The sequence below is a fragment of the Scyliorhinus canicula genome, chromosome 23 (assembly GCF_902713615.1).
Source record: "Scyliorhinus canicula chromosome 23, sScyCan1.1, whole genome shotgun sequence".
In the NCBI taxonomy this organism is placed as follows: Eukaryota; Metazoa; Chordata; class Chondrichthyes; order Carcharhiniformes; family Scyliorhinidae; genus Scyliorhinus; species Scyliorhinus canicula.
Window position 1 is genome coordinate 1,926,847 of NC_052168.1, and position 20,996 is coordinate 1,947,842.

Genomic DNA, 20,996 nt, shown 5'->3' on the forward strand with positions numbered 1-20,996 from the left:
GAGTGCTGCACTGTCAGAGGGTCAGTGCTGAGGGAGTGCTGCACTGTCAGAGGGTCAGTACTGAGGGAGTGCCGCACTGTCAGAGGGTCAGTACTGAGGGAGTGCTGCACTGTCAGAGGGTCAGTACTGAGGGAGTGCCGCACTGTCAGAGGGTCAGTACTGAGGGAGTGCCGCACTGTCAGAGGGTCAGTACTGAGGGAGTGCCGCCCTGTCAGAGGGTCAGTACTGAGGGAGTGCCGCACTGTCAGAGGGTCAGTACTGAGGGAGTGCTGCACTGTCAGAGGGTCAGTACTGAGGGAGTGCCGCACTGTCAGAGGGTCAGTACTGAGGGAGTGCCGCACTGTCAGAGGATCAGTACTGAGGGAGTGCCGCACTGTCAGAGGGTCAGTACTGAGGGAGCGCTGCACTGTCAGAGGGTCAGTACTGAGGGAGTGCCGCCCTGTCAGAGGGTCAGTACTGAGGGAGTGCCGCACTGTCAGAGGGTCAGTACTGAGGGAGTGCTGCCCTGTCAGAGGGTCAGTACTGAGGGAGTGCTGCACTGTCAGAGGGTCAGTACTGAGGGAGTGCCGCACTGTCAGAGGGTCAGTACTGAGGGAGTGCCGCACTGTCAGAGGGTCAGTACTGAGGGAGCGCCGCACTGTCAGAGGGTCAGTACTGAGGGAGTGCTGCACTGTCAGAGGGTCAGTACTGAGGGAGTGCGGCACTGTCAGAGGGTCAGTACTGAGGGAGTGCTGCATTGTCAGAGGGTCAGTACTGAGGGAGTGCCGCACTGTCAGAGGGTCAGTACTGAGGGAGTGCTGCACTGTCAGAGGGTCAGTACTGAGGGAGTGCTCCACTGTCAGAGGGTCAGTACTGAGGGAGTGCTGCACTGTCAGAGGGTCAGTACTGAGGGAGTGTTGCACTGTCAGAGGGTCAGTACTGAGGGAGTGCCGCACTGTCAGAGGGTCAGTACTGAGCGAATACCTTGCTGTTGTTCAGCCTCCTCCTCCAGCTCCAGGGATTCGGAATGTGTCATAGATGTGAAAGGTATGAGCTCCCAGAGTATTATTTGAAGAAAAGCTCGGAACACTTCCAATCTCCATAATAACATTCCCCTCTTAACCAATAACAGCACAAACAGGTTGTTGATCAGTATCTCATTGCTTTTTGTGTGTGGGATCGTGCTGTGTAAGCACTGGCTGCTGTGCTTCTCACAACAGTTTCTGCACTTCAAGTTGTACCTTATTGCGCTCTATAAATGCAAATCTATTTACTTGCAAAGTGCTGGGATGTCCCAATAGCTTCCCTGACAATGAAATACTCTCACTGTTATAATGTTGGGATTAACTTGGGTACAGCGAAATCCACAAATATCAGTGTGATAATGGCCAGATCGTCTGTTTCAGTGAGGCGCCTGTGTTAACATGAAGGGTTCAGCTTTGTATATCGTGTAAACAGGGGCAAATTCTGACCTCAACAGACCCATTTTCACACCACTGCAATAGTTTACATGTTGTGGAACTCCTCCTCTTTGTAACTGCCATTGAACACGGTGCAGGATGGTCCAGTATATAAACCCAACATCGCAATTGGCAACGCACTCAAATCTCTACCACCTGCCTTAGACACAGAGCAACACAAGGGTAAGTGTTATTTAATCTACTTTGTTAGATTGTCATCAGAAATACGCTAAGACGTTTGTCCGGCAACTTTGTGAGGAGGGTGAAAAAAATCTTACAGTCACAGGTTTTAGGTCCAAGGTGATCTTCATACTCTTCAGCTGCAAGAGGGGAATTAATGCTTCTCAATTTGCTACAGAAACAGGATTGCTCAGAATTTTACTGATGGATGAGAGTTCAATGTGCTCCCTGTGAGAGAGAGAGAGAGCGAATCGGAGAAATTTAACTCATAGAACATTACAGCACAGTACAGGCCCTTCGGCCATCGATGTTGCGCCGACCTGTGAAACCCCTTTAAAGTCCCTCTACACTATTCCCTTATCGTCCATATGCCTATCCAATGACCATTTGAATGCGTTTAGTGTTGGCGAGTCAGAGTGAAACAGAGATCTTCATAGAGTGAAAGAGAGAGAGTGACCAGTTTTTAAAAAATTGATCATTCATGGGATGTGGGGCAGCACGGTGGCCTAGTGGTTAGCACAACCGCCTCACGGTGCTGAGGTCCCAGGTTCGATCCCGGCTCTGGGTCACTGTCCGTGTGGAGTTGCACATTCTCCCCGTGTCTGCGTGGGTTTCGCCCCCACAACCCAAAGATGTGCAGAGTAGGTGGATTGGCCACGCTAAATTGCCCCTTAATTGGAAAAAATAATTGGGTACTCTAAATTAAAAAAAAAAAAATTCATGGGATGTGGGGGTTGCTATCCCTAATTGTTTTAAACGAAGGGGCTTGCCACATCACTGCAGGGGGCATTAATGTGGAGTCACAAGTCGGCCAGACCTGGTAAGGACGGCAGATTTCCTTCCCTAAAGGACACGAGTGACCCAGATGGGTTTTTACAACAATCGACAATGGTTTCATGGTCATCATTACTGAGACGGGCGGCACGGTGGCACAGTGGTTAGCATTGCTGCCTACGGCGCTGAGGACCCGGGTTCGAATCCCGGCCCCGGGTCACTGTCTGTGAGGAGTTTGCACATTCTCCCCGTGTCTGCGTGGGTTTCACCCCCACAACCCAAAGATGTGCAGGTTAGGTGGATTGGCCACGTTAAATTGCCCCTTAATTGGAAAAAATGAATTGGATATTCTAAATTTATAAAAAAAAAATCATTACTGAGACTAGGGGCAGCACGGTGACGCAGTGGTTAGCACTGCTGCCTCACAGTGCCGAGGTCCCAGGTTCAATCCCGACCAGGGGTCACTGTCCGTGTGGAGTTTGCACATTCTCCCCGTGTCTGCGTGGGTTTCGCCCCCACAACCCAAAGATGTGCAGGGTAGGTGGATTGGCCACGCTAAATTGCCCCTTAATTGGAAAAAATAACTGGGTAATCTAAATTTATAAAGAAAAAAATCATTACTGAGACTAATGTTAAATCTAGGTTATCACGTGAATTAAAATTCTACGAGATGCCATGAACCCTTGTCCCAGAACATTAACCTGGGCCACCCGATTACTAGTCCAGTGACATTATCAGTGCCCCCCGTCTCCCCTTTGTGAAGGGGCTCGGATGCTTGCTCAATGAATGAATGAGCTTGAAATATTCCGTCAGTTTATTCCAGGCTGTAATGTGTACAATCACGTCTTGTTCGCAGGTTTACAATGAAGATCACTGATTTCCTTACTGCTGATGACGTGGCCGCTGCTCTCGCTGAATGTAACGGTAAAGTCACTTCCCAAAATTCCTCATTATCTCTGAATGATTCCTGAATTTCCAGGTTCCCCTAAAGCCTCATTCAAACTTGTGGGATTCACTTCACCCTCCCTAATCCAGCGTCAGTTACCCCAATCATTCCCACATTGTTCATTCAGATAATCAATCTCAGCTCACATTGCAGCTATGTGTGGCTCGGTCCTCACCTGTAACTTGACCGCAGCCTGTGACACATGGACCCTGTCAAGGGAGAGAGTAGCAGGGGCGTTGGCAATCATTTTCAATTCCTCTCTGGCCACAGGAGAGGTGCCGAGGGACTGGAGGATAGTCAATGTGGTTCCATTATTCAAGCAGGGAGGAAGGGATAAACCAGGAAACTACAGACCAGTCAGTCTAACCTCAGTGGTGGGGAAACTATTGGAAGCAATTCTGAGAGACAGAACGAATCTGCATTTGGAGAGGCCGGGATTAATCAGGAACAGTCAGCGTGGTTTGGTTAAGGGAAGGTCATGTCTGATCAACTTGAGAGAACTTTTCAAAGAGGTGACCAGGTGTGTCGATGAGGGAAATGCATTGGATGTAGTCGACTTGGACTTCAGCAGGGCTTTTGATAAGGTGCCACATGGGAGACTGACAGCGAAGGTAAGAGCCCATGGGCTCCAATGAAATTTGGCAAATTGGATCCAGAATTGGCTGAGTGGCAGGAAGCAGAGGGTGATGGGCGAGGGTTTTTTCTGACTGGAAGCATGTGTCCAGTGGGGTCCCACAGGGATCAGTGTTGGGGTCCCGCAGGGATCAGTGTTGGGGTCCCACAGGGATCAGTGTTGGGGTCCCACAGGGATCAGTGTTGGGGTCCCGCAGGGATCAGTGTTGGGGTCCCACAGGGATCAGTGTTGGGGTCCCACAGGGATCAGTGTTGGGGTCCCGCAGGGATCAGTGTTGGGGACAGGGATCAGTGTTGGGGACAGGGATCAGTGTTGGGGTCCCGCAGGGATCAGTGTTGGGATCCCGCAGAGATCAGTGTTGGGGTCCCACAGGGATCAGTGTTGGGGTCCCACAGGGATCAGTGTTGGGGTCCCACAGGGATCAGTGTTGGGGACAGGGATCAGTGTTGGGGACGGGGATCAGTGTTGGGGACAGGGATCAGTGTTGGGGTCCCACAGGGATCAGTGTTGGGGTCCCACAGGGATCAGTGTTGGGGTCCCGCAGGGATCAGTGTTGGGGACAGGGATCAGTGTTGGGGTCCCACAGGGATCAGTGTTGGGGACAGGGATCAGTGTTGGGGTCAGGGATCAGTGTTGGGGTCCCGCAGGGATCAGTGTTGGGGACAGGGATTAGTGTTGGGGTCCCACAGGGATCAGTGTTGGGGACAGGGATCAGTGTTGGGGTCAGGGATCAGTGTTGGGGCCCCGCAGGGATCAGTGTTGGGGACAGGGATCAGTGTTGGGGACAGGGATCAGTGTTGGGGTCAGGGATCAGTGTTGGGGTCCCGCAGGGATCACTGTTGGGGACAGGGATCAGTGTTGGGGTCCCACAGGGATCAGTGTTGGGGACAGGGATCAGTGTTGGGGTCCCACAGGGATCAGTGTTGGGGTCCCGCAGGGATCAGTGTTGGGGTCCCACAGGGATCAGTGTTGGGGTCCCACAGGGATCAGTGTTGGGGTCCCACAGGGATCAGTGTTGGGGTCCCGCAGGGATCAGTGTTGGGGTCCCACAGGGATCAGTGTTGGGGACAGGGATCAGTGTTGTGGTCCCACAGGGATCAGTGTTTGGGACAGGGATCAGTGTTGGGGTCCCACAGGGATCAGTGTTGGGGTCCCACAGGGATCAGTGTTGGGGACAGGGATCAGTGTTGGGGACGGGGATCAGTGTTGGGGACAGGGATCAGTGTTGGGGTCCCACAGGGATCAGTGTTGGGGTCCCACAGGGATCAGTGTTGGGGTCCCACAGGGATCAGTGTTGGGGACAGGGATCAGTGTTGGGGTCCCACAGGGATCAGTGTTGGGGACAGGGATCAGTGTTGGGGTCCCACAGGGATCAGTGTTGGGGACAGGGATCAGTGTTGGGGTCCCACAGGGATCAGTGTTGGGGTCCCGCAGGGATCAGTGTTGGGGTCCCGCAGGGATCAGTGTTGGGGACAGGGATCAGTGTTGGGGTCAGGGATCAGTGTTGGGGTCCCACAGGGATCAGTGTTGGGGACAGGGATCAGTGTTGGGGTCCCACAGGGATCAGTGTTGGGGTCCCGAAGGGATCAGTGTTGGGGACAGGGATCAGTGTTGGGGACAGGGATCAGTGTTGGGGTCCCGCAGGGATCAGTGTTGGGGTCCCACAGGGATCGGAGTTGGGGTCCCACAGGGATCAGTGTTGGGGCCCCACAGGGATCAGTGTTGGGGTCCCACAGGGATCAGTGTTGGGGACAGGGATCAGTGTTGGGGTCCCACAGGGATCGGTGTTGGGGTCCCACAGGGATCAGTGTTGGGGCCCCACAGGGATCAGTGTTGGGGCCCCACAGGGATCAGTGTTGGGGTCAGGGATCAGTGTTGGGGTCCCACAGGGATCAGTGTTGGGGTCCCAGAGGGATCGGTGTTGGGGACGGGGATCAGTGTTGGGGTCCCACAGGGATCAGTGTTGGGGTCCCACAGGGATCAGTGTTGGGGCCCCACAGGGATCAGTGTTGGGGACAGGGATCAGTGTTGGGGACAGGGATCAGTGTTGGGGTCCCACAGGGATCAGTGTTGGGGCCCCACAGGGATCAGTGCTGGGGACCCACAGGGATCAGTGTTGGGGTCCCGCAGGGATCAGTGTTGGGGACAGGGATCAGTGTTGGGGACAGGGATCAGTGTTGGGGACGGGGATCAGTGTTGGGGACAGGGATCAGTGTTGGGGACAGGGATCAGTGTTGGGGACAGGGATCAGTGTTGGGGTCCCACAGGGATCAGTGTTGGGGTCCCACAGGGATCAGTGTTGGGGTCCCACAGGGATCAGTGTTGGGGTCCCACAGGGATCAGTGTTGGGGACAGGGATCAGTGTTGGGGTCCCACAGGGATCAGTGTTGGGGTCCCACAGGGATCAGTGTTGGGGTCCCACAGGGATCAGTGTTGGGGTCCCACAGGGATCAGTGTTGGGGCCCCACAGGGATCAGTGTTGGGGACAGGGATCAGTGTTGGGGTCCCACAGGGATCAGTGTTGGGGCCCCACAGGGATCAGTGTTGGGGACAGGGATCAGTGTTGGGGTCCCACAGGGATTAGTGTTGGAGCCGTTGCTGTTTGTGGTTTATATAAATGATTTAAATATGAATGTCGGAGGTTCATCAATAAGTTTGTGGATGATTGGAAAATCGGTGGGTGGTGAATAGTGAGGAGTATAGCCTCCGATTACAGCAGGATACAGCCGGGCTGATCAGACGGGATGGTCAGGGGCAAATGGAATTCAATCCGGATAAGTGTGAGGTGATCCACTTGGGCAGGACAAACAAGGCAAAGGGGAATACAGGATAAACGGCAGGACCCTGGGAAGCACCGAGGATCAGAGGGATCTTGCTGTGCATGTACACCGGTACCTTAAGGTAGCAGAGCAGGTGGATACAGTGGTTAAGAAGGCACCTGGTATACTTGCCTTTATTAGCCGAGGCACAGAGTTTAAGAGCAGAGAGGTAATAATGATAATCGCTTATTGTCACAAGTAGGCTTCAATGAAGTTACTGTGAAAGCCCCGAGTCGCCACATTCCGGCACCTGTTTGGGAGGCCGGTACGGGAATTGAACCGTGCTACTGGCCTTGTTCTGCATTACAAGCCAGCTGTTTAGCCCACTATGCTGAACCAGCCCCTAAACCAGGTTATGCTGGAACTGTAATAAAAATGTTGGTTAGGCCACAGCTAGTGTACTGTGTACAGTTCTGAATCCACATTATAGGAGGGATGTGATAGCACTGGGAAGGGTGCGAGGAGATTTACCAGGATGATGTCTGAGTTTCAGCTCGGAAAGAAGTTTGGATAGGCTGGGGCTGTTTTCCTTGGAGCAGATGGAACATGATTGAGACCCTGTTTATAACATATTGACCCTGTCTATGACACGTTGACACTGTCTGTGACACATTGACCCTGTCTATAACACATTGATACTGTCTGTGACACGTTGACCCTGTCTGTGACACGTTGACACTGTCTGTGACACATTGATCCTGTCTATAACACATTGATTCTGTCTGTGACACATTGACCCTGTCTGTGACACATTGATCCTGTCTGTGACACATTGACCCTGTCTATAACACATTGATTCTGTCTGTGACACATTGACCCTGTCTGTGACACATTGACCCTGTCTGTGACACATTGATTCTGTCTGTGACACATTGACCCTGTCTGTGACACATTGACCCTGTCTGTGACACATTGACCCTGTCTGTGACACATTGATTCTGTCTGTGACACATTGACCCTGTCTGTGACACATTGACCCTGTCTGTGACACATTGATTCTGTCTGTGACACATTGACCCTGTCTGTGACACATTGACACTGTCTGTGACACATTGACCCTGTCTATAACACATTGATTCTGTCTGTGACACATTGATCCTGTCTGTGACACATTGACCCTGTCTGTGACACATTGATTCTGTCTGTGACACATTGACCCTGTCTGTGACACATTGACCCTGTCTGTGACACATTGATTCTGTCTGTGACACATTGACCCTGTCTGTGACACATTGACCCTGTCTGTGACACATTGATTCTGTCTGTGACACATTGACCCTGTCTGTGACACATTGACACTGTCTGTGACACATTGACCCTGTCTATAACACATTGATTCTGTCTGTGACACATTGACCCTATCTATAACACATTGACCCTGTCTGTGACACATTGACCCTGTCTGTGACACATTGACCCTGTCTGTGACACATTGACCCTGTCTGTGACACATTGACCCTGTCTGTGACACATTGATTCTGTCTATAACACATTGACCCTGTCTGTGACACATTGACCCTGTCTGTGACACATTGATTCTGTCTGTGACACATTGATCCTGTCTATAACACATTGATTCTGTCTATAACACATTGATTCTGTCTGTGACACATTGATACTGTCTGTGACACATTGACCCTGTCTGTGACACATTGATTCTGTCTGTGACACATTGACCCTGTCTGTGACACATTGACCCTGTCTGTGACACATTGATCCTGTCTGTGACACATTGACCCTGTCTATAACACATTGATTCTGTCTGTGACACATTGACCCTGTCTGTGACACATTGACCCTGTCTGTGACACATTGACCCTGCCTGTGACACATTGATTCTGTCTGTGACACATTGACCCTGTCTGTGACACATTGACCCTGTCTGTGACACATTGATCCTGTCTGTGACACATTGACCCTGTCTGTGACACATTGATCCTGTCTGTGACACATTGACACTGTCTGTGACACATTGACCCTGTCTGTGACACATTGACCCTGTCTGTGACACATTGATCCTGTCTGTGACACAGTGATTCTGTCTGTGACACATTGACACTGTCTGTGACACATTGACCCTGTCTGTGACACATTGACCCTGTCTGTGACACATTGACCTTGTCTGTGACACATTGGCCCTGTCTGTGACACATTGACCCTGTGACACATTGACCCTGTCTATAACACATTGATCCTGTCTGTGACACATTGATCCTGTCTATAACACATTGACCCTGTCTATAACACATTGACCCTGTCTGTGACACATTGATTCTGTCTGTGACACATTGATCCTGTCTGTGACACATTGACCCTGTCTGTGACACATTGATCCTGTCTATAACATATTGATTCTGTCTGTGACACATTGACCCTGTCTGTGACGCATTGATCCTGTCTATAACACATTGATTCTGTCTATAACACATTGATTCTGTCTGTGACACATTGACCCTGTCTGTGACACATTGACCCTGTCTGTGACACATTGACCCTGTCTGTGACACATTGATCCTGTCTGTGACACATTGACCCTGTCTGTGACACATTGACCCTGTCTGTGACACATTGACCCTGTCTGTGGCACATTGACCCTGTCTGTGACACATTGACACTGTCTGTGACACATTGACCCTGTCTGTGACACATTGACCCTGTCTGTGACACATTTTTCTGTCTGGAGCTCACCAGGCCCAAGTCGGGTAAGACGGGCAGAGAACAAAATCCACTCGCAGTAGTGAGTTAGCCCTGCTGCCTCACGGCACCAAGGTCCCAGGTTCAATCCCGGCTCTGGGTCACTGTCCGTGTGGAGATTGCACATTCTCGTGCTTGCGTGGGTCTCGCCCCCACAACCCAAAGATGTGCAGGATAGGCCGTTTGGCCATGCTAAATTGCCCCTTAATTGGAAAAAATGAATTGGGGCCTCTAAATTTAAAAAAGAAGAATCTGTGAATTCGGAGCAGGTTGTGGCCATTTCGGGACTGCTTCACTATTTGATAAGATCTTGTCCACACCATTTTCCTTCCCAACGGTATTGAACTGAGAGTTCTGTCCTCATAATGAGGTGCATCAGCTGCCTTCCTGTGACTAACTCTGTCCTCTTTCAGCTCCTGGCACCTTCCACCTCAAGAAATTCTCCAAAACATCAGGCCTGGCCACGAAATCCGCACAAGAGATGGAGAAAATCTTCGGCATTCTTGACAACGACAAAAGTGGCTTCATAGAGAAAAGCGAGCTCAAGTATGGAACCGACTGACTTTGTTTGAAATACTAACTTGAAATAATAACAGGTGTGAGAGTAGGAAAACCACACTGCAGACAGGGAATGTAACTGGGAAACCGGAAGTAGCCACTGGGGAAGGAGTACTTACTTTTATTGAGATGTCATACTTGGGCGGCACGGTAGCACAGTGGTTAGCACTGTTGCTTCACAGCGCTAGTGAACCGGGTTCAATTCCCGGTTTGGGTCACTGTCTGTGCGGAGTCTGCATGTTCTCCCCGTGTCTGCGTGGGTTTCCTCCGGGCGCTCCGGTTTCTTCCTACAAGTCCCGAAAGACGTGCTGTTAGGTGAATTAGACATTCTGAATTCTCCCTCAGTGTACCCGAACAGGCGCCGGAATGTGGCGACTAGGGGCTTTTCACAGTAACTTCTTTGTAGTGTTTTTTGTTTTGTTTTGTAAATTTAGAATACCCAATTTTTCTTTATCCAATTAGGGGGCAATTTAGCATGGCCAATCCACCTGCCCTGCGCATCAACCTGCAGATCAGGAATAAGAAGGGTGCAGTCACAATGTTGGGGGTTTACTACAGGCCTTCAAACAGTCAGCGGGCGATAGAGGAGCAGATAGGTAGACAGATTTTGGAAATGAGTAAAATCAACAGTTGTTGTGATGGGAGACTTCAACTTCCCCAATATTGACTGGGACTCACTTAGTGCGAGGGGCCTGGACGGGGCAGAGTTTCTAAGGAGCATCTAGGAGTGCTTCTTAAAACAATATGTAGACAGTCCAACTAGGGAAGGGGCTGTACTGGACCTGGTATTGGGGAATGAGCCCGACCAGGTGGTAGAAGTTTCAGTAGGGGAGCAATTTGGGAACAGTGACCACAATTCAGTAAGTTTTAAAGTGCTGGTGGACAAGGATAAGAGTGGTCCTAGGGTGAATGTGCTAAATTGGGGGAAGGCTAATTATAACAATATTAGGCAGGAACTGAAGAACCTAGATTGGGGGAGGATGTTTGAGGGTAAATCAACATCTGACATGTGGGAGGCTTTCAAATGTCAGTTGAAAGGAATTCAGGACCGGCATGTTCCTGTGCGGAAGAAGGATAAATACGGCAACTTTCGGGAACCTTGGGTAACGAGAGATATTGTAGGCCTCGTCAAAAAGAAAAAGGAGGCATTTGTCAGGGCTAGAAGGCTGGGAACAGACGAAGCCTGTGTGGAATATATGGAAAGTAGGAAGGAACTTAAGCAAGGAGTCAGGAGGGCTAGAAGAGGTCACGAAAAGTAATTGGCAAATAGGGTTAAGGAAAATCCCACGGCTTTTTACACGTACATAAAAAGCAAAAGGGTAGCCAGGGAAAGGATTGGCCCACTGAAGGACAGGCGAGGGAATCTATGTGTGGAGCCAGAGGAAATGGGCAAGGTTCTAAATGAATACTTTACATCAGTATTCACTAAAGAGGAGGAATTGGTGGATGTTGAGTCTGGAGAAGGGTGTGTAGATAGCCTGGGTCACATTGAGATCCAAAAAGTCGAGATGTTGGGCATCTTGTAAAATATTACGGTAGATAAGTCCCCAGGGCCGGATGGGATCTACCCCAGAATACTGAAGGAGGCCAGAGAGGAAATTGCTGAGGCCTTGACAGAAATCTTTGGATCCTCACTGTCTTCAGGTGATGTCCCGGAGGACTGGAGAATAGCCAATGTTGTTCCTTTGTTTAAGAAGGGTAGCAAGGATAATCCAGGGACCTACAGGGGCAGCACGGTAGCATAGTGGTTAGCATCAATGCTTCACAGCTCCAGGGTCCCAGGTTCGGTTCCCGGCTGGGTCACTGTCTGTGCGGAGTCTGCACGTCCTCCCCGTGTGTGTGTGGGTTTCCTCCGGGTGCTCCGGTTTCCTCCCACAGTCCAAAGATGTGCAGGTTAGGTGGAATTGGCCTTGCTAAATTGCCCGTAGTGTCTTAAAAAGTAAGGTTAAGGGGGAGTTGTTGGGTTACGGGTATAGGGTGGATACGTGGGTTTGAGTAGGGTGATCATTGCTCGGCACAACATCGAGGGCCGAAGGGCCTGTTCTGTGCTGTACTGTTCTAAATCTAAATCTACAGGCAGGTGAGCCTTCCGTCAGTGGTAGGGAAATTACTGGAGAGAATTCATCGAGACAGGATCTACTCCCATTTGGAAGCAAATGGGCATATTAGTGAGAGGCAGCATGGTTTTGTGAAGGGGAGGTCGTGTCTCACTAACTTGATAGGGTTTTTCGAAGAGGTCACAAAGATGATTGATGCAGGTAGGGCAGTGGATGTTATCTATATGGACTTCAGTAAGGCCTTTGACAAGGTCCCTCATGGTAGACTGGTACAAAAGGTGAAGTCACACAGGATCAGGAGTGCTGGCAAGGTGGATACAGAATTGGTTAGGTCATAGAAGGCAGAGAGTAGCAATGGAAAGCTGCTTTTCTGATTGGAGGGCTGTGACTAGTGGTGTTCCGCAGGGATCAGTGCTGGGACCTTTGCTGTTCGTAGTATATATAAATGATTTGGAGGAAAATTTAAATGGTCTGATTAGTAAGTTTGCAGACGACACAAAGGTAGGTGGAATTGCGGATAGCGATGAGGACTGTCAGAGGATACAGCCGGATTTAGATCGTTTGGAGACTTGGGCGGAGAGATGGCAGATGGAGTTTAATCCGGAAAAATGTGAGGTAATGCATTTTGGAAGGTCTAATGCAGGTAGGGAGTATACAGTGAATGGTAGAACCCTCAAGAGTATTGACAGTCAGAGCGATCTAGGTGTACAGGTCCACAGGTCACTGAAAGGGGCAACACGGGTGGAGAAGGTAGTCAAAAAGGCATACGGCATGCTTGCCTTCATTGGCTGGGGCATTGAGTAGAAGAATTGGCAAGCCATGTTGCAGCTGTATAGAACCTTAGTGAAATGAAATGAAAATCGCTTATTGTCACAAGTAGGCTTCAAATGAAGTTACTGTAAAAGCCCCTAGTCACCACATTCCGGCGCCTGTTCGGGGAGGCTGGTACGGGAATTGAACCATGCTGCTGGCCTGCCTTGGTCTGCTTTCAAAGCCAGCGATTTAGCCCAGTGCTAAACAGCCCCTTAGTTAGGCCACACTTGGGGCGGAATTCTCCGCTCCCGGGAAAAATCGGGGGGGCCGTTGTGAACTCGGCCGAGTTTCACGACGGCCTCGGAGGCCGCTCCTCGCCCCCTATTCTCCCCTCCCGGCGGGGCTAGGAACGGCGCGCCATAAATCTCGGCCGCCGGGCGTCGCGCCGAGAATGACGCGGCCGGCGGGCCTAATGACGTCAGCCGCGCATGCGCAGGTTGGCCAGCTCCAACCCGCGCATACACGGCTGACATCATGACGCTGACGGCATGAACCCGCGCATGCGCGGTGGCCATCTTTCCCCTCAGCCACCCTGCAAGACGTGGCGGCTTGATCTTGCGGGGCGGCGGAGGGGAAAGAGTGCGTCTGATTTGGACGCCGGCCCGACGATCGGTGGGCACCGATCGCGGGCCTGTCCCCTCCCGAGCACAGTCGTGGTGCTCTTTCCTTTCTAGGCCACCTACAAGCCCCAAACGGGCTTCTCACTCCCGTTTCACGACGGCAGCGACCAGGTGTGGTTGCCGCCGTCGTGAAACAGCCGCGAACGGCCGGCCGCTCGGTCGGAGAATCGGCGCTCGCCGTGAAAAACGGCGATTCTTCCAAGCAGGGGGGGAGGGGGGAGAGAATCGCGGGGGGCACCAGGGGGGGCGTGAAATTTGTTGGGGGGCCCTCCCGCGATTCTCCCACCCGGCGTGGGGAGCGGAGAATCGCGCCCTTGGAGTATAGTGTTCAATTCTGGTCGCCACACTACCAGAAGGATGTGGAGGCTTTAGAGAGGGTGCAGAAGAGATTTACCAGGATGTTGCATGGTATGGAGGGCATTAGCTATGAGGAGCGGTTGAATAAACTCGGTTTGTTCTCACTGGAACGATGGACGCTGATAGCGGTCTTAGGTTTAAGGGGCATAGGTTTAAGGTGTGAGGGGCAAGGTTTAAAGGAGATGTACGAGGCAGGTTTTTTACACGAGGGTAGTGGGTGCCTGGAACTCGCTGCCGGAGGAGGTGGTGGAAGCAGGGACGATAGTGACGTTTAAGGGGCATCTTGATAAATACACGAATAGGATGGGAATAGAGGGATACGGACCCAAGAAGTGGAGAAGATTTTAGTTTAGTCGGGCAGAATGGTCGGCATGGGCTTGGAGGGCCGAAGGGCCTGTTCCTGTGCTGTACTTTTCTTTGTTCTTTGTTTGTTCTTTGTACCTTTGGGTTGTGGGGGTGAAACCCACGCAGACACGGGGAGAATGTGGAAACTCCACACGGACAGTGACCCAGGACCGGGATTTGAACCCGGGTCCTCAGCGCCGTAGTCCCAGTGCTAACCCACTGCGCCACCGTGCCGCCCCACTTCATCGCAGTGTTTTTTTGGTTTTGAAAAAATTTACTGTACCCAATTTATTGTTTTCCAATTAAGGGGACATTTAGCGTGGCCAATCCACCTACCCTACACATCTTTGGGTTTTGGGATGAAACCCATGCAGACACGGGGAGAATGTGCAAACTCCACACGGACATGTGATTGACCGGGATTGAACCTGGGACCTCGGCGCCGTGAGGCAGCAATGCTAACCACTGTGCCACCATGCTGCCCAATTGCAGTGTTAATGTGAGGCTACTTGTGACAATAATAATAAAAAATTGACACTGGCTGGAACTGGCAGCAGGATATCTAACAGCATCACAGGCCAGCCCCACACAGACACAACACATAAATAGACACACTGCTGTCCTGTTAATCTGTCTCCTCTCTCAAGGTTCTGATGCAGGGGTTGTTTTTTTTCCTATTGAAGGTCATTTCTTCAGAATTTCTGTCCAGAAGCACGGGCTCTGAGTGACTCTGAAGCGAAAAGTTTTGTATCGGCTGGAGACGTGAATGGTGATGGGAGAATCGATTTTTCTGGTAAACGTTTAAACATAAACAAATAACTTGCCCACTCCTCACACCCGACACGTACATAGACCTTCTGAGAGTTACTGACTGTAAGCTCAAGGAATGGTTCATTTTATGCAAAGGCAAATTGAAAAGTGTTGCTTCAAAAGCAAATTATTGTGCCAAATTTGTGTAATTTTCCTTCTTTCCTGAAGGTGCTGACTCTCACTGGGGGACAGTTCCTGAAGGTGCTGACTCTCACTGGGATACAGTTCCTGAAGGTGCCGACTCTCACTGGGACACAGTTCCTGAAGGTGCTGACTCTCACTGGGACACAGTTCCTGAAGGTGCTGACTCTCACTGGGACACAGTTCCTGAAGGTGCTGACTCTCACTGGGACACAGTTCCTGAAGGTGCTGACTCTCACTGGGACACAGTTCCTGAAGGTGCTGACTCTCACTGGGACACAGTTCCTGAAGGTGCTGACTTTCACTGGGGGACAGTTTCTGAAGGTGCTGACTCTCACTGGGACACAGTTCCTGAAGGTGCTGACTCTCACTGGGACACAGTTCCTGAAGGTGCTGACTCTCACTGGGACACAGTTCCTGAAGGTGCTGACTCTCACTGGGACACAGTTCCTGAAGGTGCTGACTCTCACTGGGACACAGTTCCTGAAGGTGCTGACTCTCACTGGGGTACAGTTCCACGGGCACTAACTTTCAACCAGAAGCCAGCCTGACCCCCCCAGGAGCTAGGGCAATTTGGAAGGTGAAGTTTTGGTTGTATCTCTGCTAAATGATCTTGTGGTCAGCGAGTGGCTGTCTCGTGGTTTTGTCATTTGCTGCTTCCCAATTTTGGAGAGTGGGATGGGGCACAAAATAACTTTCTGAACAAAAAGGTGTTATAGGGAGGTAGTCACACCTCAGGTAAAAGAAGAAAGTAGATGGGTTACCGTCAGGGGAGGCAGAGGGAACCGGCAGGCAGTGCAGGGATCCCCTGTGGTCGTTCCCCTCAATAACAAGTATACCGTTTTGGATACTGTTGCGGGGGACGACTTACCAGGGGTAAGCAATGGGGCACATGTCTCTGGCACAGAGTCTGTCCCTGTTGATCAGAAGGGAAGGGAGAAGAGGAACAGAGCACTTGTCATTGGGGACTCCATAGTTAGAGGAACAGACAGGAGGTTCTGTGGGAACGAAAGAGACTCACGGTTGGTGTGTTGCCTCCCAGGTGCCAGGGTTCGTGATGTCTCTGATCGTGTTTTTGGGATCCTTAAGGGGGAGGGGGAGCAGCCCCAAGTCGTGGTCCACATAGGTACCAACGACATAGGTAGGAAGAGAGATGGGGATTTGAGACAGAAATTCAGGGAGCTAGGGTGGAAGCTGAGAGCTAGAACAAACAGAGTTGTTATCTCTGGGTTGTTACCCGTGCCACGTGCTAGCGAAGTAAGAAATAAGGAGAGAGAGGAGTTGAACACGTGGCTACAGGGATGGTGCAGGAGGGAGGGTTTTGGTTTCCTGGATAATTGGGGCTCATTCTGGGGTAGGTGGGACCTCTACAAACAGGATGGTCTTCACCTGAACCAGAGGGGTACCAATATCCTGGGAGGGAGATTTGCTAGTGCTCTTCGGGGGGGTTTAAACTAATTCAGCAGGGGGATGGGAACCTAAATTGTAGTCCCAGTGTACAGGATGTTGAGAGTAGTGAGGTCAGGGATAGGGTTAAAAGTTCGAAAGAGGGCACCGGCAAGCAGGACGCTGGTTTGAAGTGTGTCTACTTCAACGCCAGGAGCATCCGGAATAAGGTGGGTGAGCTTGCAGCATGGGTTGGTACCTGGGATCTCGATGTTGTGGCGATTTCGGAGACATGGGTAGAGCAGGGACAGGAATGGTTGTTGCAGGTTCCAGGATTTAGATGTTTCTGTAAGAACAGAGAAGATGGTAAAAGAGGGGGGGGTGTGGCATTGTTAATCAAGGAAAGTATTACGGCGGTAGAAAGGACGCTTGAGGACTCGTCTACTGAGGCAGTATGGGCCGAGGTTAGGAACAGTAGAGGAGAGGTCACCCTGTTGGGAGTTGTCTATAGACCTCCGAATAGTCCCAGAGATGTAGAGGAAAGGATTGCAAAGATGATTCTTGACAGGAGCGAGAGTAACAGGGTAGTTGTTATGGGGGACTTTAACTTTCCAAATATTGACTGGAAATACTATAGTTCGAGTACTATAGATGGGTCAGTTTTTGTGCAGTGTGTGCAGGAGGGTTTTCTGACACAGTATGTAGACAGGCCAACAAGGGGCGAGGCCACATTGGATTTGGTACTGGGTAATGAACCCGGCCAGGTGTTAGATTTAGATGTAGGTGAGCACTTTGGTGATAGTGATCACAACTCGGTTATGTTTACTTTAGCAATGGGCAGGGATAGGTATATACCGCAAGGCAAGAATTATAGCTGGGGGAAAGGCAATTATGATGCTATTCGGCAAGATTTAGGAGGTATAGGATGGGGAAGGAAACTGCAGGGGATGGGTACAATCGAAATGTGGAGCTTTTTCAAGGAACAGCTACTGCGTGTCCTTGATAAGTATGTACCTGTCAGGCAGGGAGGAAGTTGTCGAGCAAGGGAGCCGTGGTTTACTAAGGAAGTTGAAGCACTTGTCAAGAGGAAGAAGAAGGCTTATGTTAGGATGAGACGGGCAGCACGGTGGCCTAGTGGTTAGCACAACCGCCTCACGGCGCTGAGGTCCCAGGTTCGATCCCGGCTCTGGGTCACTGTCCGTGTGGAGTTTGCACGTTCTCCCCGTGTCTGCGTGGGTTTCGCCCCCACAACCCAAAAATGTGCAGAGTAGGTGGATTGGCCACGCTAAATTGCCCCTTAATTGGAAAAAATAATTGGCTAATCTAAATTTATAAAAAAAAAAAAAAAAAAAATGTTAGGATGAGACATGAAGGCTCAGTTAGGGCACTTGAGAGTTACAAGTTAGCCAGGAAGGACCTAAAGGGAGAGTTAAGAAGAGCGAGGAGAGGACACGAAAAGTCGTTGGCGGATAGGATCAAGGAAAACCCTAAGGCTTTCTATAGGTATATCAGGAACAAAAGAATGACTCGAGTAAGATTAGGGCCAATCAAGGATAGTAGTGGAAAGTTGTGTGTGGAATCAGAGGAGATAGGGGAAGCATTAAATGGATATTTTTCGTCAGTGTTTACACTGGAGAAAGACAATGTTGTCGAGGAGAACACTCAGGTTCAGTCGACCAGGCTAGATGGAATTGAGGTTCAAAAGGAGGAGGTGTTAGCAATTTTAGAAAATGTCAAAATAGATAAGTCCCCTGGGCCAGATGGGATTTATCCTAGGATTCTCTGGGAAGCCAGGGAGGAGATTGCTGAGCCTTTGTCCTTGATCTTTATGTCGTCTTTGTCGACAGGAATAGTGCCGGAAGACTGGAGGATAGCAAATGTTGTCCCCTTGTTCAAGAAGGGGAGTAGAGACAACCCTGGTAATTATAGACCTGTGAGCCTTACTTCGGTTGTGGGTAAAATGTTGGAAAAGGTTATAAGAGATAGGGTTTATAATCATCTTGAAAAGAACAAGTTGATTAGCGATACTCAACACGGTTTTGTGAAGGGTAGGTCATGTCTCACAAACCTTATTGAGTTTTTTGAGAAGGTGACCAAACAGGTGGATCAGGGTAAAGCTGTTGATGTGGTGTATATGGATTTCAGTAAGGCGTTTGATAAGGTTCCCCACGGTAGGCTATTGCAGAAAATAAGGAAGTATGGAATTGAAGGTGATTTAGCGGTTTGGATCAGTAATTGGCTAGCTGAAAGAAGACAGAGGGTGGTGGTTGATGGCAAATGTTCATCCTGGAGTTCAGTTACTAGTGGTGTACCGCAAGGATCTGTTTTGGGGCCACTGCTGTTTGTCATTTTTATAAATGACCTGGAAGAGGGTGTAGAAGGATGGGTTAGTAAATTTGCAGATGACACGAAGGTCGGTGGAGTTGTGGATAGTGCTGAAGGATGTTATAGGATACAGAGGGACATAGATAAGCTGCAGAGCTGGGCTGAGAGGTGGCAGATGGAGTTTAATGCGGAAAAGTGTGAGGTGGTTCACTTTGGAAGGAGTAACAGGAATGCAGAGTACTGGGCTAATGGCAAGATTCTTGGTAGTGTAGATGAACAGAGAGATCTCGGCATCCAGGTACATAAATCCCTGAAAGTTGCCACCCAGGTTAATAGGGCTGTTAAGAAGGCATATGGTGTGCTAGCCTTTATAAGCAGGGGGATTGAGTTTCGGAACCACAAGGTCATGCTGCAGCTGTACATAACTCTGGTGCGGCCACACCTGGAGTACTGCGTGCAGTTCTGGTCACCACATTATAGGAAGGATGTGGAAGCTTTGGAAAGGGTTCAGAGGAGATTTACTAGGATGTTGCCTGGTATGGAGGGAAGGTCTTACGAGGAAAGGCTCAGGGAATTGAGGTTGTTTTCGTTAGAGAGGAGAAGGCTGAGAGGTGACTTAATAGAGACATATAAGATAGTCAGAGGGTTAGATAGGGTGGACAGTGAGAGTCTTTTTCCTCGGATGGTGATGACCAACACGAGGGGACATAGCTTTAAATTGAGGGGTGAGAGATATAGGACAGATGTCAGAGGCAGTTTCTTTACTCAGAGAGTAGTAGGGGTGTGGAACGCCCTGCCTGCAATAGTAGTAGACTCGCCAACTTTAAGGGTATTTAAGTGGTCACTGGATAGACATATGGATGAAAATGGAATAGTGTAGGTCAGATAGGCTTCAGATGGTTTCACAGGTCGGCGCAACATCGAGGGCCGAAGGGCCCGTACTGCGCTGTAGTGTTCTATGTTCTATGATCTATGTTCTATGTGTAAGTAGCTGTTCTGATATTGCAGAATTCCAGAATCTGGTAACTACATGAAGAGGATTCCAGAGGAACATTAGCTCCAGACTATCCCGAACCCAGAGTCTGCATCACCCCTGGAATTGTGCAAAGTCAATGTGCGAATCCAATTTCGACAAGTCGTACCTGGTTGTTAATCTCTTCAATCCAGATGGCGATTAATTTAATTAAGAACAATAAAAGTCTCTTTGTAAACTGTTGTTCAGCATTGTTTTATTGCTGCGTAATGAGTGGAGAGTGTGTGGGTGGTCCTCAGGACCAAGTATCAGCAACAATTGGATAACTTGCAGATGTTCCAGGGCGGCATGGTGGGTAGCACTGATCAGTGGGCTTGAGTTTTAATCACTTCCAGGACAAGCTATGGCTGACCTTTCACTCTCCACAGCACACCCTGTTCCAATCCTTTATCAATTGGCAATATCGTTTATCAGCGACACACAACCGGGGATGTGAACTCCAAAATACCACGGGCGAAATTCTCCCAAAGGGAGACAAAGTGCCGACGCCCGAGTGAAACCCGCGCATGCGCGGTTGCCGTCTTCCCCTCCGCTGCCCCGCAAGACATGGAGGATTGATCTTGCTGGGCGGCGGAGGGAAAAGAGTGCGTCTTTCAGAGACTCCGGCCCGCCGATCAGTGGGCACCGATCGCGGGCCAGACCCCTCCTGAGCACCCCCCTGGTGCTCGATCCTCCCTCCGCCCCCCACAGGCCCCACACGCAACGGTCGCGCGCTGTTCACGCCGGCAGCGACCAGGCGTGGTTGATGGCGGCGTGAACCGGTCGGGTTCGGCAGGCCGCTCGGCCCATCCGGGCCAGAGAATCGGCGCTCGACCGGAGTGGCGATTCTCCGAGCGGCCTGTCGCAAAACGCGACATGCCATTTTTGGGGGGGGGGGGTGGGAGAATCGCGTGCGGGTGCCAGGGCGGCGTGCCGTGATTCGCCCGGCACTCCCGCGATTCTCCGACCCCACGCCAGGTGGGAGAATCGCGCCCCACAGTTCTCAACAATTATATCCTTCTGTTCAATTCACGGCATCTGCAGGAGTCTGGAACTCGCTGCCCGAAAGGGGGGTGGAGGCAGAGA

The 20,996-nt window shown here is 50.6% G+C and overlaps 1 protein-coding gene across 1 annotated transcript; it reads left to right on the plus strand.

The window, feature by feature from the left end:
- The first annotated feature begins 1,535 nt into the window (after positions 1-1,535).
- On the plus strand, positions 1,536-20,114 carry LOC119956383 (parvalbumin, thymic-like). Its single transcript, XM_038783554.1, has 5 exons — positions 1,536-1,622; positions 3,250-3,317; positions 9,900-10,032; positions 14,920-15,029; positions 19,907-20,114. The coding sequence occupies exons 2-5, from the start codon at positions 3,257-3,259 to the stop codon at positions 19,930-19,932; spliced, it is 330 nt and encodes a 109-aa protein (XP_038639482.1). The 5' UTR covers positions 1,536-1,622; positions 3,250-3,256; the 3' UTR covers positions 19,933-20,114.
- Positions 20,115-20,996: the final 882 nt, after the last annotated feature.

What these genes read in the sequence shown, in the direction of transcription:
- LOC119956383 (XM_038783554.1), top strand. Translation starts at nt 3,257, where the DNA reads ATGAAGATCACTGATTTCCTTACTGCTGATGACGTGGCCGCTGCTCTC. An exon ending in TGCTCTCGCTGAATGTAACG is followed by an intron (nt 3,318 to 9,899) that starts GTAAAGTCACTT and finishes GTCCTCTTTCAG; the next exon opens with CTCCTGGCACCTTCCACCTC. An exon ending in ATAGAGAAAAGCGAGCTCAA is followed by an intron (nt 10,033 to 14,919) that starts GTATGGAACCGA and finishes TTCCTATTGAAG; the next exon opens with GTCATTTCTTCAGAATTTCT.